The following is a 24,391-nucleotide window of genomic DNA, read 5'->3' on the forward strand; positions in this document are numbered from 1 at the left end:
GTACCACGACCCCTTCTAAACCCAGCCTGGACTTCCGGCAGTTCTCTGCTGATGTGCTGTTCTAATCGTTTTTGGATGATCTGCAGCAGAATCTTGCTTGCATGTGAAATCAATGACACTGTTATGCTAGTTTAAAAATTAGTGAATGAATCAATCTCACCAAAAATTTAAAATCCAGTGTGGTATTCAGAGAGAACATTCAAGATGTTAGTCTGAGTGGGCCTGCAGACAATTTCTTTTATGTCTTTTGTGTATGTCTTCTGAAAACGCTGAGTAGAAAAATTCATGTCCCACAAATATTGTAAAAATAAAAGAGAAAAAAAATACTACTGAGCTAGATTTCCTTCTCTCAGTTTTACATGGCACAGGCTCCTTCATAGAACCATTATTTGTCAAGGTAATGAAATGTGTTTCTCACCTTGTACCACTCAGGCTCTAACGTATTTCAGCAAACAGAATTTTTTTATTTTATATGACCAGTACTTGAAGAAGGTCATCATGCTTGGAAGGGTGGAGGGACAGCGCAGATGAGGTGGATTAATACAGTAACTTTGGCAATGGTGTAGGTGTGTCAGACTTAGTGAGACTGGCTCAGGACAGGCAGCCTTCAGAGTTGTACATAGAGTAACTACGAGTCACAGGTGACTCGATGGCACATAACAACAACAACAACATATCTAAGGCAATGATGTCACCTTAGAGACTGAAGTGTTCCTGATCTGGCCCTTGGTCTTTTCAGTTGCTGGCTAGATATCTGAAAGCTGGACAATTAATAATGATGACAGAAGAAGAATTTATTCCTTTGAGTTGTGGTGCTGGAGAAGAATATTGGATATACTATGGACTGTCAAGGGAACAAATAGGTCTGTCCTGGAGGGGGTGAAAACAGTTGCTCCTTGGAGGCAAGGATTTTGAAGCTCTGTCTCACATACATATTTGGGCCTATTACCAAGAGGAGCCAGTCCTCGGAAAAGAACATCATGCTTGGAAGTGTAGAGAGTCAGTGCAAAAGAGGGATGGGATTTGATAGTGACTGTGGCAATGGGGTCAGGTGTGTAAGAAACTGTAAGGTTGAATCAGGATAGGGAAAAGTTCAGAGCCATTATTCTTAGGGTTGCTATGAGTTGCAATTGACTCAACAGCACATAACAACAAGAAGACATACCTTCATGGATATATTTCTCATCCATTGCACTTTTATTACAACTTTTTTTAAAAAAAGCAGAAAGAATGCTCCCTTGCTCTCTTTCTTATGCAAATTCAAAATAACTTAACAGTTTGCATTATTTCTCACTGTGCCATTTGTTATTACCAAACTGAATGTGACTTGCTGTTTATGTCCATCTGATGTGCAGAAACTTAATGAAAGCAGCAGCTCGTCAGAAGGCAGCACTGTAGACATTGGTGCACCTGCCGAAGAACAGCCTGTGGTGGAACCTGAAGAAACACTTGAACCTGAAGCCTGTTTCACTGAAGGTAAATAAAACAGCTCTTTGGGCTAATTTGCTGTTTCAGAAATGCATATTTTTAAAGGGTTGATCATTATTAATTCATCACCACACAGTAGAAGAATCTGTATGAAGTGGGGATATATGTGAGACAAACAAAAAAAACCTGAAGGCCAGGATTATTGGTATCATAAAAGCCATTAGTGTGTACTCTTGTAGTTGTTAAGTGCCATCAAGTCGTAGACAACTCATAGTGACTTTACCAACAACAAAAGACCTGAACACTTGTATAGTTGTTCATTTCTCCATGTTCATAGAGTTTCTGGAAGCAAGCCATTTCAGAAGTGGATGCTACTCCTGCTTCCAAGCTTGTTTTAATTGGAGAGCTCCACCAAACACTGTCCACCATTATCGCATCAGTGTCACAGTGTTTACAATTACAGCAAACATGAGTTACCTCTGTACAGCAATGCACAGACCAGTGCTATACCACTTAGAAGAAAATTTGACCAAAAACAATTGAAATGCATTTTTAAATAGAAATCCTAATCAAATCAACTCATACCCATTGGCCAGTAAACATTCCATCCTCATCCTCACCAGAACCAGCAAACAAATCTGGTAGAATCCCTCTGCTGTAGAGGACTTCCAACCTGGATTCCAGCCCCATATTGCTGACCAAATTTGTTTTTAAATAGGAGGCCAAATCACATCAACTCACACCCATTGGCCCATAAACATTCCACCCTAATCCTCACTAGAACCTGGAATAAAATGCATCCCTGTGGCTCAAATTTCAGCCAACCAATGAAAACCTAAATTCTCTGCTTATTGGTTAATTTCAACTCATAGTGACCCTCCCTTGGGTTTCTGAGGCTGTAAATATTTACCTGAGGACTGTCTGGAACATGGGGTTACAGTGCCATAAGCTTCTCTCTGAAAGGGTCAGAGGGAGTGAGAATAGCACTGTTCCTCATTGCCCCAGAGCAGAAAGCAGATAGAGAGCCCATAGCCCAGCCCCATGGTGCCTCTAGAGCCATACCAGCAGCAAGGGGTTGACTCAACAATTGTGGTACCAAGAATTGGTAAGTTGGAGAGTGGGGGAGGCAAAAAATATCTTACAAGTCCAGCCTCTGGTTTCAGTCCAGCAACACAAATTCAAGAAATCTCTGGTTTCCTCAGTCATCTTGCAAGGTTTGCCTCAGAGCAGTTATAAGTCAGTTTCTCTTTCGATCATCAGGAACCACAAAACCTTTAACTGTGACCTTTATCTCAGGGCTCTTCTCCTGTCAGGGATTTCTCCAAAGACCTGATGAGCAATGATGTCAGTTTAAAGACTAAGGTACCTATGAGTCAAGCCACTGTCTTTCCAATTGCATGCTATGCATCTGAGAACTAGATGATGTATAAGGATGACAGGAGGAGAATCAATGCATTTGAGTTGTAGTGTTAGAGAAGAGTACTGAATATTCCATGGATTGCCAAAAGAATAAACATTTATACCTTGGAGAAAGTGTGATCAGAATGTTCCTTTGAAACAAATATGGAAAAGCTTCCCTCACATATTTTGGACATGTTGTTAGGAAAGAGACATTATACTTGGAAAGGTGGAGGGTTAGCAAAGGAGAAGACCCTCCTCGACATGGATTGATAAAATGCCTGCAACAATGGACTCAATGTGTCAAGGATGATAAAAATGGCACAGGTTAAGACAGAGTTCAGATATGTTGTTCATAGGGATGCTATAAGTCATACTCAGTGGCAACAGCAACAAGTAGTAGCAGTTGCAGTATTCATCCTCTGCAATGCTTACAGGAAGTCCTTGTGGCACAATGGTTAAAGCCCTGAACTGAGAGCTGAAAGGTCAAAGGTCAATGGTTCAAATCCACTTGCTGTTCCTTGGGAGGAAGATGAGGCTATCTGCTTCTGTAAAGATATAAAGCTTTTGAAACCATACAAGGAAATGTTATTCTGTCCTATCACATCACTATTTTCCTGCAAGTGGTTTTGGTTTGGCATGGTTTTGTGGTCTTTTGTGAGTTACAAAGGAACTCACAGATATCTGTTTATTGGCAATATGAAGAAATCAATGACAAAGAGAGTTTAAGACCAGGAATATCACAATATAGTACATGAAATTAATTTGAAATGCCTAGTTTGTTTTAAAAATGCCCCAAGAAAACTTGAATGGTACTAAATCCAATATTGATGGGAGACTCCATATGTTCTTTTAAGAAGTTTTCTGATTATTATTGTCAATTTGAATTGTAGATCCCTTTTGTAAAGTGACTTCAACTGAGTACAATAGGATGGTATAACACAAAGCAAAGCAACTTTTTACTTATTGGCACTTTACTCTTTACTAAGTTCTATCTTAGATGAAAACACAGTGAAGTAGGAAAAGTAGATACTACCAAGGAATCATGGGACTTGTTTGAATCACTTTCACAACTTCATGCAGTTAATGATTGTTCTTACCCTTCTAGGCTTATGCCCTATCCACCAAGTAGATCCAAAGTGATACAAAGACAAATCCAGGGCATGCCAAGGAATATTACTGAAGCAGCAGAAGTTCTTCATCTGCTCATATCTACACATTGTACTTGCAGGCTGTGTGCAAAGATTCAAATGTTGTCAGGTCAGCGTGGAAGAAGGAAGAGGAAAACAATGGTGGAACCTGCGAAGAACATGTTTCCGAATCGTTGAACACAACTGGTTTGAGACTTTCATTGTTTTCATGATTCTTCTTAGTAGTGGTGCTCTGGTGAGTGGCTATGAAGCAAATATATAGCAATATCATTTTTTAAAAATCTTGAATACTGATGACTTGTTAATTGCTTCTACTGCATTGTCTTAGAGCCCAATGAATTTTCAATTACTCCACCTTAGTGTCTTCCATACTATATAGTTTTAATGGATGTTGTTGTTGGTGTTAGGTGCCGTCGAGTCATTTGCGACTCATAACGACCCTATGTACAACAGCCCTAAACCCTGCTCTATCCTGTGCCATTCACATGGCCTCTGATACACCCATCCCGATTACCCCAGTCACTGAATCAATCCACCTCATAGGGGGCATTCCCCTTCTTCGCTGTCCCTCCACCCTACCAAGTATGATGTCCCTCTCCAAGGACCTTTCCCTCCTTGCAACATGTCCAAAGTATGTTAGATGGAGCCTTAGAATTGTTGCCTCTAAGGAGCAGCCCGTTTGACCCTTTCCAGGATGAATCTGTTTGTTTCCTTGGCAGTCCATGGTACATTCAATACTCTTCTCCAGCACCACAGCTCAAAGGCATCAATTCTCCTTCTATCTTCCCTAGTCATTGTCCAATTCTCTGATGCATAACAAGTGATTGCAAAGACCATGGCCTGTACCTTAATGGATAAGATATATTTTTAATATAATATATTTAATGTAGTAAATATTTAAGTACATATGCAATTATTCATTTCTTTACTTACTTTTATTATGTAAACGTGCATTCCTAATAAGCTATTTTTTATTTTATACTGATTTAATTACAAAGTTCATATAAATTGTTTTTCACACCAGATCTTTCCCCTTTTCTTTACCAGCCCCTCCCTCCACCCATCAAATTATGAGACCCTATGATGAAGCCTCCCCCCTTAGATCCTCGTACTCATTCTACAGTAATGATCTTATACAGCATTTGTGTTTATGAGACTGAGTTCCTTTAGCATAATGCTCTCCAGTCCCTCCTATATTAGGTAGTAATAATATTATTGTTTACTTATTACTAAATAGCCCATAAAACTGTTTTCCCCTACATTATTCATTAGAACCCCCCAAATATGAATAGTCAATTAGTCATATTTAATAATAGAAACAGCATGGAAACCATAATGCAATTAATGAAAGTTCTGTGACTAGAAAGATATATATGCTCTGGGTTTTTATAAATTCAGTTTCTGAATGATAATATTGCTATCTCTTTGAGACAGTCAATTAGTCTCAAGGGATCATTTTCCTATCTCTAATTGTCTTCATTATTCTCTTACTGTTCAGGAAACAATAAATGTTGGTAACAATAAATATCGGGCAGCATGCCTAAGGGAATCATTTAAGGACAGATTTCTCGTTTTATATAGATGTTCATTTTAGCAGATTTAGTTTATATTTACAAGCAAATGCAATTTAAAAAATATCAAGTAGAACACAGATAATTTTTTAAATAATTGAAAAGTCATTTTCAAAAGCGATTAGACACAAATAAAATGTTTCACTAATGTGGCATCAGGACTGGTGGAAGATTCATCAACCTGCATTATGCAGATAACACAATCCTGCTAGCTAAAACTGAGGAGGAGCTGAAGTGCTTGCTGCAGAAGGCCAAGAACTACAGCTTTCAATACGGATTGAAGCTCAACATCAAAAAAACAAAGATTCTCACCACTGGAGCAATTGGCAGCATCAGTATAGATGGCGAAGGGATTGAGATAGCTAACAATTTTAGTTTGTTTGGCTTCACCGTCAACAGTCTTAGTACCAGCAGCCAGGAAATCAAGAGACAAATTGCCCTAGGAAAGTCAGCTGTGAGAGACCTCTCCAGAGTACTAAAGAGCAACGATGTCAGTCTGGAGACTAAGGTGTGCCTGATCCAGGCTACAGTCTTCACAATTGCATGCTATGCATCAGAGAACTGGACAGTGACTAGGGATGATAGAAAGAGAACTGATGCCTTTGAGCTGTGGTGCTGGAGAAGAGTGTTGACTATACCATAGACTGCTAGAAGAACAAATAGGTTTATCCTAGAGAGGGTGAAGCTGGGCTGCTCCTTGGAGTCAATGATTCTGAAGATTTGTCTGACATACTTTGAGCATGTTGTAAGGAGAGACCAATCCTTGGAGAGGGACATCATGTTTGAAAGAGTGGAAGGACAGCACAAGAGAGGAAGACCCTCAATGAGATGGATTGATTCAGTGATTGGGGTAGTGGTAGTAGGTGTGTCAGAGACAATGAGATTGGCACAGGCTAGAGCCAGGTTTAGGCTCTTGTACATAGGGTCGTTATGGGTCACGAGCAACTTGATGGCACATAACAACAACAATTAGACAAGTTCTTGATAGATGGCTAGAAGGGATGAAGCAAGGATTTTCCTAATTTAAAAATAATTAACTTCAAGTTTCTTCCACTAAAGTTTGTAATTCTAACATAGGCATATATTTTCCTAAGTATTTCTGTGATGATATAAATTTTCCCTACAAGTGACTTTAGACAAGAAAGAAACTTACCATTGAAAAGAATGTACAGTTGAATGTAAAATGGAAGAGTTTAATATTAGATGAATACAGATTATGCTGTAAACGAGAAGTCCTTTTATTTTACTATTGTGGCTACATTATATCTCTGCTGAGAAATATAAGCTAAGAACAAAGTAAAGGGGGAAAGACATGAACCTATTTAATAAAACTGAGCAATATGCTGATCAACTACAATTTCTGCTTTATGAAATAGAGGCCTTCCCTTTTTATTTCTTTACCACTATCCCACCGGTACCAAATGAGAGAGAGAGAGAGAGAGAGAAGGAGAAGAAAAAGAAAGAAGAGGAAACTGCAAAGCAAAAGAACCAATAATTTGAACTACGGTGATTAGATCAAGATAGAACATCAGCACTATTTCTTAGCAAGTCAAATAAATGCTTTGGAATTATGATTTTATGTGTTTCTTCTGTATATTTAGTCATAAAGATTATAACTTTCCCCTAATTGAATTATTGAAAGATCTTAAAAAGAAAATAATCAATGGCTATTGTTCCTTTGCCCTCTTAGTTCAATGAAATTATGTTGGAAGATGTAGTAAAACCTGTGAACACCAGAACCTGTATAAGGCAAAAACCTATTAGAGAAGGAAAATTCAAAGTGATTGTGAGATAGATTCTTTTTTGTGTGTGAGATAGATTCTTATTTTTCTTCTTTTTTTATTAATTTAGTTTGTTTATTTTTCATTTCAATGAACATCTACAGAGATTTTGGAATTCCATTCATTCATTGTTGCACCCTTCTCCCTGCACAACCCCCCCCCCCGTTTGCTCCTCTCCTTGAAAAGCAAAAGCAAAACTCCCTCATTGGTACACACCCCCCCGCACCTCCCCAAACCCCACGCCCTACAGTGAGATAGATTCTTAATGCTGTTATTATGTGCCATCGAGTCACCTGTGACTCATAATAACCCTGTGTACAACAGCCCTGAAGCCTGCCCTATCCTGAGCCAGTCTCACTGACTTCTACATACCTACTTCCACTGCCTCAATTACTGTATCAATCCATCTCATCCAGGTTCTTCCTCTCCTGCTGTCCTTCCACCCTTCCAAGCATGATGTCCTTCTCCAAAGACTGGTCCCTTCTGGCCACATGCCAAAAGTATGAGACAAAGCTTCAAAATCCTAGCCTCCAAAGAGCAACTTGGTTTCACCTTCTCCAAAACAGACTTAATTTGTTCTCTTTGCAGTCTATGGTATGTTCAACATTCTTATCCAGCACCACAACTCAAAGGCATCAATTCTTCTTCCATTATCTTTAGTCATTGTCCAGCTCTCTGATATATAGCAAGTGATTGTGAAGACCATGGCCTGGATCAGGTTCACCTTAGTGTCTAGACTGATATTGTTGCTTCTCAGTACTCCGGAGAGGCCCATGACAGCAGATTTCCCCCATATAATTTGTTTTTTGACTTCCTGACTGCCTGTGCCAAGACTGTTGTTTTGGAACTGAGCAAACTATAACTGTTAAAAACTTCAATCTCTAACCCGTCCATCACAGTGCTGCCAAGTGATAAGAATCTGTCTTCTTGATGTTGATCTTCAATCCATATTGAAGACTACAGTCCTTGACCTTCTGCAGCAAGTGTTTCAAGTCCTCATCAGTTTCAGCAAGCAATGTTGTATCTTCTGCATAACATTGGTTGTTGATGAGTCTTCCTCCAATCCTGATACCACATTTCTCCTCATAAAGCCCAGCCTCCCAAATAATCTATTCTGCTTATATTGAAAACATATGGAGATAGGACATTCCTTATGCACATCCTTTCCTGATTTTGAACCATGCCATGTTTCCTTGTTCTGTCTTGAGGACTGCTTCCTGATCTGAGTATAGGTTTCACATGAGTACGATCTAGTGTTCTGGGATTCCCATCCTCCTCAAGGTCAGCCTCAATTTGTTGTGATCCACACAGTCAAATGTCTTTGCACAGTCTATGAAAAACAGATAAACATTCCTCTGGTACTGTGGTTTTTGCCAAAATCCATCTGACATTGGTGATATTGTGTCTAGCATCAGGACCTCTTCTAAATCCAGCTTGTACTTCTGGTAGTTCTCTGTTAGTGTGCTGTTACGGTTGTCTTCGGATAATCTTCAGCAGGATTTTGCTTGAATGTGATATTGTGTGATAATTTCTACACTCTGTTGGGTCAATTTTTTTTTTTTGAATGGGACTAAAATGCATCTCTTCTTATAGCTACATTAAAAAAATCTTTTACAGAAAATTTTCCTAATGCAAGAAGTCTTTTGATTTCTTGGATACTGCTGTCATAGGTGTTGATTATGAATCCAAGTAAAATTAAATTACTGACAGTTTCAATCTTTTCCCCATTTATCATGATATTGCCTACTGGCCCACTGGTGAGGATTTTTGTTAGAAAAAAAATAAGGAAATACGTTTCAAAGATATCTCCAAAGTTCTAAGGAACAAGGGTGTAAGTTTAAGACTAAGGTGAACCTGAACCAAGCCATGGTTTTTTCAGTTGTTTCCTGTGAAAGTTGGACATTAGAAAAGAAAACTGAAGAAGAATTGATGCTTTTGAACTGTGGCATTGGTGAAGAATATTGAAGATACTATGGACTACCAAAAGACCGAACAGATCTGTCTTGAAGGAAGTACAACCAGAGTGCTCATTAGAGGCAAAGATGGTGAAAATACATCTCACTTACTTTGGACACATTCTCAGGAATCCTTGGAGGGAGTTATTATGCTGGGAAAAATGGAGAGTCGGAGAATGACCCCAGCATGAAGAGTTGACATAGTGACTACTGCAACGGATTTGAACATGACAGAGATTGTGAGGACGGTGAAGGATAGGACAAGGTTCAGGTCTGTTGTTCATAAGGTTGCTATGAGGTGTAGTCAACTGAACAGACAGCACCTAATGAAAATCTATTAAAATAGTGGTAGGTGTGTCATTAAAGACAACAAGCTTATGTGTCCTGGAAAAAGTCTGTCAGGTTCCTAATCTCACAAATTTCACTATACATAGATGAGAGAGAGAGAGAGAGAGAGAGAGAGATTCTTTTTTTTTTAGGTGTTAGCTGCCACTAAGCCACTGAATTGATTCCTACTCAAAGAACTCAAAGTTCATGTTGTTATATACAACAAATCAAACCCTGTGTGGTGCTGGGTCATCTTCACATTCTGTGTTGTGTTTCAGTCCTTTGTTGCAGTTACTCGTAATCTATCTCGTTAACAGCTCATTGAATAGGTCTCCTTCTTTTTTGTTCACTGACCCTCCATTCTTCCAAGCATTATATCCTTTTCCAAGGACTGTCCCTCCTATAACATGCCTAAAGTATGTGAGAGAAATCTCACCATCCTTGTTTTGGTTGCATGTCTTCTACGACATATTTGCTTGTTCTTTTGGCAGCCCATAGCACATTTCATATTCTCACCAATATCAATTGTATATCTCACAATTCAAAGGCATCAGTTCTTCTTCAGTCTTCCTTTCTCATTGTATGAATTCCACAGGGATATAAACCAATCAAAAATGCCATGTTTTGGGTTAATCAATAGACAGATAAGAAAGATAAAACATACAGATCATAATATAATTTTAAAATTAAAATGTATAATGTTTTCTTTATAGGCATTTGAAGACATATATATTGATCAGCGAAAGACAATTAAGACTATGTTGGAATATGCTGATAAAGTTTTCACTTACATTTTCATTCTTGAAATGCTTCTAAAATGGGTAGCATATGGCTATCAAACATATTTCACCAATGCCTGGTGTTGGCTTGACTTCTTAATTGTTGATGTAAGTATCCTCCATTTTTTTAAATTTAAAAACACATTTTATTTCTATGCTATTTCTAAACTACTCAATCTCTAATCACTTTGTTGTATTCCCATACCTGCTGATTCTTGAGAGAAACTTAATTCACTGATTGGGTGAGAGTACAAACTTTAGAAGAAATGGGCTGGTTTTGTCCTAATTTAAAATAAAGCTATTAGGGAAAGGATTTATGGAAGGCTCTCTAGAATTAAAAAAAAACCCAACAAAACATTTTAAACAACTATAACTTGCATGAAAATGTGTAAGAAGGGGTACTTGAAATGTATGTTTCTCAAAGTAGATAATACAGTGTGGAGCTGCATTTGAAATCACTGCTTGTTGTCTGCTATTAAGTTTTGCGCTCTGATCCTATAAAATAGCAATAACAACATGTTTGTTATTGAAAGTTTCCAATGAACAGTGATGTTATGGAGCTCTGGTGGCATAGTTTATAGGGGGTTGCACTACTAACCCAAGGTCATGTCTCTGACAGCTCAAAACTACCAGATCTCCACAAGAGAGAGGTTGAGACTTTCCTCCCATGTAATTTACAATCTCTGAAATACAGTGGAGGGTCAGCTATTAATTGTTTCTAACTTGAGGGCAAGGAAATGTTTGTTTTATTTTGTTTTGAGAAGGAGAAAGGAGTGATCCAGTCTTTTTTTTTTTAAGTTCATTTGATCTTATCACAGACTTTAGATGGTAGACAACTCCTTTATAGCATTCCTGAACAGTGCAAATAATTATTGGCCTTGGCTGCTAACAAAAGGATACCAGTTGGAAGTCTGCCTAAAGACGCTTTGGAAGAAAAGACTGACAACCTACTTTTCAAAATGTCACCTTTGATAACTACGGAACACAATTCTCGACTAAGACACATAAGGTCACCATGAGTTGGAATTGAATTATCAGCCACCAGTACTGGTTTTCCATACTATGACACAAGGTGTGCCATAAGAACATCTTTTCTTCTTTCGGACTTTACCTTTAGTATTGACTAGAATCGCAACAAGCACAAGCCCATGATACACCAAAATAGTTATTCACAGAATTTGTAACCCAGTAATTACCACTTCATTTAGCCTAAAGTGAGCCCTTATGATTTGTTGTATACCATATTCCATGTTAATCTGCCAGCTTTGGGGGGAAATATGTCTATGATATCCAAGATTTATGACCAAAAGATTTACACTGAAAGGACAATAATAATATAGCAAGAGTATGCACTTTTCTTTTGAAAAGTTATTCTAGAGCTAACAGTTATACACATTATCTCTATGATTCTTTCTAAAAAAAACAAAAAAAAAAAAAAAAAGAAGATAAAGCTATTTGAGAAAGTTTAATAATGTTACTTAAAATGGATAAGTAAACTTTAAAGAAATAATTCCTGTATCACATCGTAAAAAAGAGAAGGGTCAAATGTTGGTGGTCCATGAATCAGAAGTTATATTACATTAATTTTTTTAACATAATATTTTTAAATGTCAATATAGTTTAACCCTTTTATCACTACCTGAGCTTTGCTTCCATCTGCTATGCTTCATGGAGCCCCTGAGTGGCACAGAGTTAAGCAATCCGACTTTAACTGAGAGATTGGAAATTCCAGCCACTCAGAGGTGTCTCAGAAGAAAGGCATGGCAATCTGCTTCCCAAAGGTCACAGACCTGAAAATCCTGTAAAGGAGCTCTACTTGGCACACATGAGGTGACCAGGGGTTGCAATCTACCTGACAGCAATTAACAATAACAATTACTAAACAGTTACTATAATACAGTATACAGTAAAATAACAGTTACTTAAAAACTTGCAGCTTACAAGTCAGAACTGACTCATAGCTGACCCTTCATTCGGTTTCCAAGGAGGCAAATACCAAGGGAAGAAATTTCCCATCTTGCAACTGGATTATGCTACCAGAGGCCCCTGCACTAATGTATTGTTGCTGTCGTTGTTATGTGCCCTTGAATCATGTGTGACTCACAGGGATCTTATGTACAACACCTCTGAACCCTGCTCTATCCTGAGACAACCTACCCCCATTACCTCAGTCATCGAGTTAATCCATCTAATCCAGGGTCTTCCTCAGTTACTCTGTCCCTCCCCTCTCCCTAGCATGTCCTTCTCCAAAACTGGTCCCTTCTTGCAGTATGCTCAAAGCATGGCAGATGGAGCCTCAGAATATAGTGGATCATTAGTATGCATGATATTTCCTTTTTTTTGCAATGATATTGTTCTATAGTTTCCACACTCTGTTGGGTCACCCACCTTTCTTTGAAATGGGAACAAATATAGATCTCTTCCAGTCAGTTGGCCAAGTGGTTGTTCTCCAGATTTCTTGACACAACTTGGTGAGCACATCCAGGGCAGCATCTGTTAGCTGAAATACGTCAATTGGTATATCATCTATTCCTGGTGTGTCTCTGGAGACTAAGGTGCATCTGGTACAGGCCATGGTCTTTGCAATCACTTGTTATGCGTCAGAGAGCTGGACAATGACCGGGGAGGATAGAAGGAGATTTGATGCTTTTGAGCTTTGGTGTTGGAGAAGAGTGCTGAGGGTGCCATGGACTGCTAAGAAAACAAACAGATTCATCCTGGAGAGAGTTCACCCGGGCTGCTCCTTGGAGGCAAGGATTCTGAAACTTCATCTGACATACTTTGGTCATGTTGTGAGGTGGGACCAGTCCTTGGAGAAGGACATCATACTTGGGAGGGTGGAGGGCAAGCCCAGGAGGGGAAGGCCCTCTGGGAGGTGGATTGATTTGGTGACTGGGGCAATTGGGATGAGTGTGTCAGAGACAATGAGATTGGCACAAGACAGAGCAGAGTTTAGAGCTGTTGTACATAGATAGGGTTGCTATGAGTTGCAAACGACTCAACGGCACACAACAACATTTCCTTTTTTTATCCATTTGCCTTTTAATCATGTTTTTAAAACTACACCATTTATTTCAAGTGTTCTTAGACTTCTAGATGTTTTTCCTGCAAATTTGATAAGCATTCATTCTTTGGGTAATTGCAGGCAGAGATTTTGTTTTATCACACATCAGTAGCCATCAAGGTCCTTCTGACTCATGGCAATCCTGAGTGGTTTGGAGTAAATCTGCCCTCCACCCAGTTCCCACGGCTGCCACTTTTTTTCTGGGAAAATTCCAACTGCCAACCTTTTGGTTAGTAGCCCAACACTTAGGAAATGTAACCACCCAGAGACTTTACATTGGATAATGACTCCACCCTGCTATCTAGCTGATTCTGACTCTATCAACCCTCCTTTGCTTTTCCACGTCTATAAGAAATTCCCCACTCAGAGCCACTGATAGATTTGAACCACTGGAAATACATAGCCTTTAGGTTAGCAGTGCAGCTCTCTAGAGACTACTCCCTACCCAGGACTCCCTAGCATGTTGTTGTTGTTGTTGTTGTTGTTGTTGTTAAGTGTCATCAAGTTGACTTCAACTCATAGCTGCCTTATGAACAACAGATCTGAGCTCTGCCCTATCCTGTGCCATCCTCAGAATGCCTGACATGCTGGTGCCCATTATTAGAGTCACTGTGTTAATCCATTTTGTTGAGAGATCTTCCTTTCTTTCTCAGACCCTCCGCTTTTTTGCAGTATGATGTCTTTTCTCAAGTCAGGCCCTGCCTGACAATCCACTTTAAGGACATGAGACTAAGTGTTACTCTCCCTGCCGTTTTACACATTGAATGACAAAACTTCCTTTTACTTTTTCATACAGGTTTCATTGGTCAGTTTAACAGCAAATGCCTTGGGCTACTCAGAACTTGGAGCCATCAAATCACTAAGGACACTAAGAGCGCTGAGACCTCTAAGAGCCTTGTCACGATTTGAAGGGATGAGGGTAAGGAAAAATGAAAGAGCCTGTAGTATTGTATATCGTTAGAATGAAACAAAAAGTTTTAAATTATAGTCCATGCATGCAAAGGAATGGCAAATCTTTGCAAAATTGCTACCTTATTTTTTTTATCTGTTGCATATTTACTTCTAGGAGATATGCAAGAGAATATAGGCCTCCCTGTGAAATGATACAATATCATTTATCTGCTATGCTTATTAAAATTACTTTCTTTTTTAGTCCATCTTGGGAGTTTCCTTACAAATCTACATACCAAAAGTCAGATGTACTAGTAAAGTACCTTATGCAGTGATAAAAATAATAAAAAATCTGTTAATGTGAATTCTAAGGCAGTTCTTATTTTTGATGACTTACCTTAGTTTTGTTAAAAATAATATTATTTGTATGTGTGCCAAAGTAAAAGTGTAAAACAAAAAAAAATAAAAGGAGTTGTCAAAACTTTTGTCTACATAATGCCAAATTGTGATTTATTTTCATATACTTAAGGATCATTTATAGTGCCACAAATTGTATTATTTTAATATAGTCAACTGTTAACCTATTTAAAAATTTTTATTTTAAAAATATAATTTATAACTACATTAATCATATATATAGGCATATACATACATTAAAAATACTATCTTTTGTTTATTAACAAACCAGAATTATGTATTCTTACTTTTAATGGAACATTATATCATTGTCTATAGTTCCTATTAGAAAGAATTACATTATTGACTTATTTTCCAAAACTTTTTAAAAGTACAAAAAATAAATATATGTGGCATAAATATATGTAAAAATTATCTCTAAGAATTTTAAGAATATTGAACTTTCTTTACTCTAGACAAAACTAATGAGTTAAGTGTGATTTCACCATTCTTTTCTGCTACCAAAGATAGTTTCATTTCTAAAAATAAAACGACATTATAGATTTCCGTTTGAATTTTCTGGGGAATTTATAGCATGAACCTCACTTTTTTTTCTCAAGTAAAATTCACTTTAAATTCCATCGTTTAATAACAAAAGATTTGTCTACAGTTTTCTTAATAACTAGGAAAACATGTTCCTCATTAGAAACAAATTAGCACAATAAATATAAAAACCTACTTTTATTTGCTATAGAGGTTAATACATTTCTACTAAAATTTTATTGGAAAGACTCTGCAGGGTTGCTATAAGTTAGAATTAACTCAACGACAGTGATTTTTTTGTTTGCTTGAGTGTTTTGTTTGTTTTTGGTCTTGAGTTGTATCTAAAACTTGAGTTTCGAATTAAAAAATTACATTTTGTTTTTGTGAGGTTTTTTTTAAAACTAGCCATTTCAGCTAGATATATTTATATCTTCTACTTCAAATCATGTTGCCCAAATGAAAGCAATACATGTTAAAAGACTTCTGAAACCCAAATAGTGATAACCATTTAAAAATTTTACAAACCAAATTAAAAGCTTTTGCTTTCAAGTAGATTCCAACTTGTAGTCACCCTAGACATCAGAGTTGAGTCATCTGTTCCACTGGGTTTCCAAGGATGTAATCTTGAAAGAAGCAGACACTCATATCTATCTATCGCCCACAGAGCAACTGAGAAGTTCAATCCACCAATCTTTCCATTAGGAGACAAATGATTAATTGCTCCACCAAGTCACCTTAAAACGCTCATAAACATTATAAATTTGTCTTCTTGGAAGTTTATTAAATCCATGAGCTAAATTTGGAAGCAGGAGTGACATCCACTTCCTAAATAACAAGCCTCCAAAATATCTCTGAACTTTGACAGATGTTGATAATTATAGAGGAATTTCAGGCCTTTTATTCATAGGGTTGCTATGAGTCATGCTTGACTTGAGGCAATCAACAACAACAACATAGATAGAGACAGATAGATGATAGAAAGATGATAGATAGATAGATAGATAGATAGATAGATAGATAGATAGATAGATCACTTTGTTACTGGATTATAGTTCATTCCGCTAAGATAGTAGCAGACTAATTATAAGAAGTGCCAAGTCAACATGTCCCAAATGTTTGATTTGCTGTATAACTCCATGGTTTCCCACATCAACAATCCCTCCTTTATAGTTACCTCACTCCTCTATGTCCCTTGGGTTTGGTGATTTGCTAGTTCTTCCAGAGACTTAGACTCATCAGAGAATGATTCACATGACTGTAGGTATACAGCTGGTTTTGCAGAGACTAGTGAGCTTTGTAGACTATCAGTTGCAGGGTTGGCTGTAAAGGGGGTATCCTAAAAAGAGAGAGTTAGCATTGAGGTTCCATGAGCTTATAAAAGCCTCTAGTTGGAAGCATGAGTGACATCCACTTCCTAAACAAAAAGCCTCTACAAACTCTATGAACTTTGATAAAGGTTGATAGTTAATAGAAAGGCTTGAAGCCTTTTGTTCATAGGGTCGCTATGAGTTGTGTTCGACTCAAAGGCAATCAACAACAGAAATAGTAGGATGGAGCTTCTATCCCATCTTAATCCTCTCTTCTTAATATAATAAACACATGAGCACAAAATAAATAGTTAATAATTGGCTAGGAAAGACATTTTGAAGGATAAATTTTGATACTGCAGAAGTACCGTAACAAAATTGATTTTGTGAATCTAACTTTATTCATAATTATTTATCAGTTATATTTTTGATATTAGATGAAGTTAATTTATGTACATTACTGCTTCAAAAAAGAAGAGGCTCCTTACAGATGCTGGTTGACAATGCAACTATTTAAATGGTCAGATTTATGAATATGGCACTTTGTCTCATAATGATAGAACATTGACCATTTCCAAATATGTTTGGCATTGTTGAGACAAAAATAACCTTGATCAATTTTTTAAAAAAAATCTAGTGCTTGATTTTTTTAATTTTATAAAAATATAATTACAGTTTTACCATGGGGAGATTTTTATAATAACTACTATAGTTGGTACTTGAGATTGGAATATATTCAGAAACTCTCATTTAATTCTTTTCCCTAACAGCATAAAATTGCAATTGCTGTGTTAAAGCAAAACTCAGGCACTCGTTTTATTTTTGTTGTTCTGTCACTTTTTCAAAGCATGTGCTTTTATGCAGCATTACAAATGAAGCATGTTGTACTATGCTCAGTACTAAGTTAGAAAGTAATAAGTAGATTACCATCACGTTGCACTTTGTTATTTTTGCATGTTTTATGCATCTTTCTGGCTGACAGCTTTTAAACATTTATTGTATTTCAAATTTCCAGTCCAAATATTTCAACTTTGTAAACCTGACCAGAAAGTGAACTGATGTCTTTAATATATAGACAGTAAAATACAATTATGTATTTAAATTTGTATTTTTCATTTCCTAACCAAGGAAATCTTAAATACTGTCTATTTCAAAAGAAATCAAGTCTTTATTGATAGGGAAACAGACAGCATCATATACAAAAAGTAACACCAAATGTTCTGTCATATCAGATTTCTAACTAATAACAAACTATATATTTCTATTTCATATAGGATAATCTTGCTCCAACTTGGATGGGGTGGAGCGCTGGTTCCTCCCCTCAACCCTTTATTATGGGTACTGTATTACCCCTTTTGCTACCTTTAATCCTTTCACTGTGACTTATGTGTAGTGGGACGAGGGAGGGAGTGGGACAAATATGATTGTACCACAGTAGGGTCAATATAGTATTTAGAGTTGAATCCCATGTTTTCAGTGGTCTTAAATTGTCTTAGAAAACAAACCTTTGTGAATGTACCCTCTATGGATTTTAGTTCCAGTGGTTGATTTCCTTATTAAGTTGTACTGAAAATGATGCAGTTATGTATATACTGAGTTATCCGTTGATGGGAGATTATGTGATGCTTTCAGTGAGAGCGGGAAACTCCTACATAGGATGATTGTGTCAATATTTTAACTTGTCAATTGATGATTCTATTTGAGGCATGTGCCATTTCCTTTTTAGTGTACTGGTTCTGAAAAGCGCCCTCCTGGCACTAGCAATTGGCTCCTTGCTTTGTTGATGTGTATGAACACATGCAAAGGTGCAATATTCCAGGTTCCATAAAACTGATGTGTTAATTATGTGATTGTCCTCATTTTTACTAAATGTGTGTGGTTATTTTGGAAATGTAAAAAGCAAAAAATATATGAAGAAAGAGTTGAATGAGCACATATGGTTTTTGTTTTAAAATGGGGAAAACCTGAAAGCACCTACTTACTTGAAATAAAAAGATAGAACCCCCTTTAAGATATAAAAACATCTTATGAAGATTAGGATAAAATTGAATGAATAGACTTACTTCTTAGATAAGTAACTCCTCGCTAAATTCTAAAAGGCCCTCTGATGGTGCCATGATTCAAACACTTACTCTTCTACTAACTGAAAGGTGGCAGAGGTTCAAAGTCACCTACTCAGCTCCATTGCAGAAAAGACCTAGTGATCAGCTCCCGTAAAGATTTGCAGCTAAGGAAATGAGGCAGTTTTACTCTATGCTATAGGGTCACTTTGAATTAGAATCACCTTGATGACTGACACACAAAGCAAATAACTTTTTAAGATCATAAAGAATATAACAGTGAAAATAGAAAGTCTTTTTGAAGAGGCAAGAAAATATTGGTATTTTGATAATTGATATGTTATATTTTTTAAAATAATCTTAATTAAATTTTTCAATGCAATATCACTATGAGTGTGGGAAAAAACCTAACGTTACTCCTTATGGATCAAAAAGATTAGTAGTTTGCTCCTTTTTTATTTTTAGTCATTCACCCAATGATGCTGGAGTTCTGTTAAAGAAATGGTAGAATCTACAATTTTGAAATATTTATAAAAGAAATTATTTAGACAAGAAGTTCTTTTTGCTTATATTAAAAATCCTAAAACAAATCTGGTTCAACTATCAATCTTACATTTAAAGGTTGAACAATTTCTTAAATGGTTATGAACCACACAGATTTCTACAAGAATGAGTTATGACAGAAGTGCTAGATAGGAAAAAGTATTGGGATGACAGGTTTTTTAAAAGCTTGTAAGAAGCAGCATTGCCTCCTATTAATTCATTAAGGTAGTTCCTTTCTTAGACATGTCCTTTTTTTGCAGACTGAAACCACAATCTGTTCTTTCCAATTTATTGAGGCCAATTTTGCCTGGTAACTTCACCACATGGGAACCAATTACTGCAGTTCCCTAGAGATTTAAAAGGGTTATTACACCTCCCTCGCTGCTGAAGCAAGGAATGGCTTGGGGCTCTTGGGAAAAGACAATTCTCTCTATGATTTTTCAATGCTTAATTTAATGAAATCTTAAATATTAATGCACCTCTCATATTTAATAATAAATTTTTTTTAATCTTATTGAAAATAAAACCAGCTGAGTGTCAATGTTGTAAATCTTATCTAGAAATGTGCTGATATAGACAGTTTACTTAAATTACCAATTTTTTAGAGTCAAGTATAAGGTAAAGCTAAACCCTAATTCTAAAGAAGACATCTTACATTTACTACTTAATCCAAAATGTGCTTGTTTTAATATCTTTAATTATTCTCTTTCTAAATCCAAAGATAACATTCTTAATGTTTTGACAAATTCTGACAGGGTGCTCTGGTGGCTTCGTGGTAAAGAGGTGTGCTGCCTATTCGGAGGCACACAGTTCAAATCCATCAGCTGCTCCTCAGGAGAAAGGTGGACAGTCTCCTCCCATGTGTTTGACTGCCTCTGAAAATCCTCTAGAGGGTCAGCGCTGAGCTGGTTCCAACTAGACAATATACAGCAACAACAATAATAAATCCTAATGAACGAACAATTACATTTGTGGCATTCAATCATTCATTCACTTAGGTACTTTTATATTCTCTTATTCAAAGCACTCATATTCATATATTCAGAGTACTCAAAACCTTGGAGAATCCAGAAATATATTTTTACATCTTAATTTTTAAAAATACATGATCATTATAGAAATACAACAAATAAAGAACAATACAAGTACTATATACCTGGGAGCAATTCTGAGAAACAGCTGAAAGGTAGAATGAATATTAAGAGCACTGCATATTACTGTCAGCTTACTCGCTGAATTTAACCTTTTTTAACCTCTTCCCTCCCCCCACCCCCAATAACTGAACAATACTAAATAATCTCCTTGTCCTGTCCAGTCCTAGAATTCTGATTCTTGGATTCCAAGGTTGTAAATCTCTTCGTTATTTTAGAGACTAAATTGTAGAGTGAGTTAGGCCCCATAAAGGAAGTGCTTTTGGAACTAGAAACTTTCATAAGAATATTTCAGAAGGGGAGATACTGGACAAGGAATTTGGAACATAATATTGAGCACCTCACAATTATATTTTGAATTGGTATTAAGTTAGAAGGATTGGTGGTAGTGAAATAAAAAATAGAGGTGTTGATTGTGGTGTGATTTGATTATTAATGCAAGGAAAAAATATTATCTAATCAGTGGGGAGTCAATAAATAATTTTAAAGCGAAACTATAATATTATCAAAATGGAGTCTGTAAGACTGATTCCTTTTCTGGGACTTGAAGGGAGAAGAAAAGTCAGAGAGTGGCCAAGGTTGAGGCATAAAGTAACTAGGTTAGTGATGGTACAAATGAAAATAAGGGCTCAAGATGAAAAAGAGTTTAAGTGTGAGACCTAAGGATAAAAGTGAAAGGATTCAAGAATTTGTAGATTTAGAGTACCAGTATTCTGTTCACATCCTAAATTGGATTTTATAGATAAACATACCTTTTAACATGTACTGACTGTTCCTAAATAGTAGACGTGGCTTTTTAATCTGAATGTGGCCAAAATGTTCTGAAAAGAATTTAAAGAAATTACCTGACTTTAGTTTTCAAATCTGCAATCCAAAAAAATAAATATAATTGTATTTACATATTAAAGCTAAAGTATAAAATAAGGATTTAGTGAGTCAGCTTTGTGAATATTAACAGAAGAAATAGGCTAGAGTCCATGTGCCAACTTTGTAAGCTGCAAATCACATCATCTGGTTCTGCTTAGGTAACAGCTCAATTTCATTTTTTCCATGCTCATTATTCCATCTTTGTCTTCAGTGGTTTTATTGTTTCCTTTGCCCTATTTCTCATACTGTTTATGTCCAAAAATCCTCAAGTTCTTCACTGACTTTTGATAGTGTTCAGAAATAGGACTTGGCTTTTAGAAATGTATTTGTTTCAAGAAGCTAATTTAAAAAATTATTCTAAAAGACACAGACAGATATAAGGTACAAGATCACCTGATGCCTGCTGCTTATATTAAATAGTGATGAGAATAATAAAAGTAAGCTAGATAGGGTCAACCTTAGCTACTAAAGTCATGTCTGAGGTCTGACACATATGAACACTGGGGCTTGTTGCTTGATCTTAACTACTCATACAAAAAGCCAATGGTAACCATGGGGGGGAGGAAGCAAAGACAGCCATCCCTACAAATATGCTAAATATGAAAAATGTGCTTTTAATTGGGGCCCAGAAAATAAAGTTAATAGGAAGAATATACTGCTATCAGGGTTGGAGGAATAGATAATAACTTTAGTACAGATGTTGATATAATCACATCAGATTCGGGAACTATGTTTGACATTCCTCCTTTTTTTTCCTAAGAAAATGATTTCTATTATGTTTCATTTAAAATAAGTTTATTAAATTAAACTCAGTAAATGAAACAACTGACATGACTGGAGCTTGAAATAAACGATGTGATGATCTAATGAAATACATGATGCTAAATTGTCTTGCTTCTTATGCAAAAATTATTATTAGTCATAGCAATGCATGAATAAAATAATTAGGTTTTTCAATAAGATTTTTATATTTATATATCTGAATTTATTTTGAAAGTATTTTGATCAGATCAATTCATGTCCGTTTGATAATGTTACCTTTTTAATAAGCTTATCTTTGCCATTAGATTTCCCCTCTTTTTTCCTAGTTAAAAATACATATTCTGACGTAGGAAACACATTATTCTGATTTTACTTTTCTTTTGACCTTTCAGTACTCTCTTCTCCTTTTTTTCTTGTTGGTGTTTTGTTATATTACCTAAAATTGTTTCTCTAAACCTAGTGCTTGACATTTTTAGATTTATTTTACTTCGCTTTTAAGTACCAAAGGAAAAAAATAATTTTAATAGAAAAGTCAGAGATTACTAGGGGAATGTATTTTCTCTCATTTTTAACCAATAAGGATACTAACTTTTCTTTTTCCCCCCATTTGTGTATTAGGTGGTTGTGAATGCCCTTTTAGGAGCAATTCCATCCATCATGAATGTGCTTCTGGTTTGTCTTATATTCTGGCTAATTTTCAGCATCATGGGCGTAAATTTGTTTGCTGGCAAATTCTACCACTGTATTAACACCACAACTGGTGACATGTTTGAAATCTCCGAAGTGAATAATCATTCTGATTGCCTGAAATTAATAGAAAGAAATGAGACTGCCCGATGGAAAAATGTGAAAGTAAACTTTGATAATGTAGGATTTGGGTATCTATCTTTGCTTCAAGTAGTAAGTGAACACCCTTTTTTCTGAATTCTGTCTGTTTGTTTGAAATAGTAATGATCGTATATCATTGAGTCACTAAGAAGAAAGTTTACAATATTTTTGATAATTACAATTAATTAGTACAAGTGTATGAGCACAAACTGGTAAAAGCTTCCATTCATTACACAGTTCTAGCATTATAATGGTGAGGGACTTCAGGTTTTTCCAAAGTCTTGTTCTTTCTTCATACTCTTCTCAATATGAACACATTGGTTAATAAAAGAAACAACTTTGCTGTTATTCTAGCCACCAAAGCTCATCTCATTGATGGATTACTCCCAAAAGATAATACCCTTAAAGCCCTTGATGTGATGATAAATAATTGGTCAGACTGAACTAATATTGCGATATACTATGAGGGTGGATTCTTATGGGATGATACTTAGATTGTATGATTAAATCCTGATAGTGAAATGTTATTAATATCTGGAAGCTCCTTGACACAAAAGTGAAACTTTTATCACACTTCATACTTCAGCAACATTTACTTGACCCTAAACATTAATATTTTTACTAATAGGAATCCAAGACTGATTAACAGAATAGTCTGTAATCTGTTAAACTGTAAAAGATTATGATAGCTGCCATGATGTCACAGTGGTTAAGTGCTCAACTTCTAACTGAAATATTGGTGGTTCAGACCTATCAGCTGTTTCTCTATGGGAAGCAGCTACGGCAGTCTGCTTTCATTGAGATATGTAACCTGACCTTTTGCCCAATTTTATTTTATACTCCTTTTAGCTGCACTTGCTGCATAGTAATGCAGAGAACAAAACAGAACCCAGGTTGTATAGAAAAAATGTAAAGAATACTGCTCTATTTTGGCAGCTTAAAACTAATTCAATCAATAAAAGGCTACATCATTTATTCACTTATGCTTCCCCAAATTCTCTAGGAGAGAAACCTATTTCAGTAGATCTACCTTTCATTTCTAATTCTTTAATCAGGAGACTAGAAAAGCAAAGAAACCAAGTTAATAAAATGACTCCTTTATGTGTCACTTCTACCTTCTTGTTGGGAATCCCTATTTCTCTCTTAAATGTTTCTCACTTACTCTGTTTCTACAATTAGAATTTCTAAAAATCTAAAGGGTATAATCTCTCTCTCTCTATTATATTTGACATATGATACATCTATGGACATTTATCCTAAAATTTCATTAAAACCCATATTTATAAATAACACTAAAATAAATTGTTTCCTCTATAAAAGAGAAGGAAAAACAAATAGAAACATTTTAAGCAGTCAATTCAAATGCCAAGCAATTCTCAAAATTAGGACAGAGGTTTCTAGTGAAAATATTAAGTTCTGTTATTAAAATACTTTTTTAGTACTATATAGTCTTTTTCTCTTTATATCTTTTAGAATCTCTAATATAGTCTTTGACTTTATATACCTTTCAGCCTTTTATTTTAAACACCTTTCAGTATAGTTAATGTTAATTATTGGTTTGCAACTGATTTAAATTGTCCTTAGAATAA

General features: G+C 36.1%; 1 protein-coding gene across 6 annotated transcripts in view; it reads left to right on the plus strand.

The window, feature by feature from the left end:
* SCN1A (sodium channel, voltage-gated, type I, alpha subunit) overlaps nucleotides 1-24,391 on the plus strand; it is a 114,937-nt gene that overhangs the window by 74,454 nt on the left and 16,092 nt on the right. For all 6 annotated transcript variants that reach the window (XM_006879331.1, XM_006879332.1, XM_006879335.1 and 3 more), the window contains exons 17-21: nucleotides 1,356-1,476; nucleotides 4,058-4,212; nucleotides 10,325-10,498; nucleotides 14,251-14,373; nucleotides 22,593-22,874. In XM_006879331.1, coding sequence (XP_006879393.1) covers nucleotides 1,356-1,476; nucleotides 4,058-4,212; nucleotides 10,325-10,498; nucleotides 14,251-14,373; nucleotides 22,593-22,874 — 855 coding nt within the window. The remainder of the gene's footprint in view (nucleotides 1-1,355; nucleotides 1,477-4,057; nucleotides 4,213-10,324; nucleotides 10,499-14,250; nucleotides 14,374-22,592; nucleotides 22,875-24,391) is intronic.

Source organism: Elephantulus edwardii, unplaced genomic scaffold (assembly GCF_000299155.1).
Source record: "Elephantulus edwardii isolate Elephantulus edwardi_28Jun2011 unplaced genomic scaffold, EleEdw1.0 scaffold00003, whole genome shotgun sequence".
NCBI lineage: Eukaryota > Metazoa > Chordata > Mammalia > Macroscelidea > Macroscelididae > Elephantulus > Elephantulus edwardii.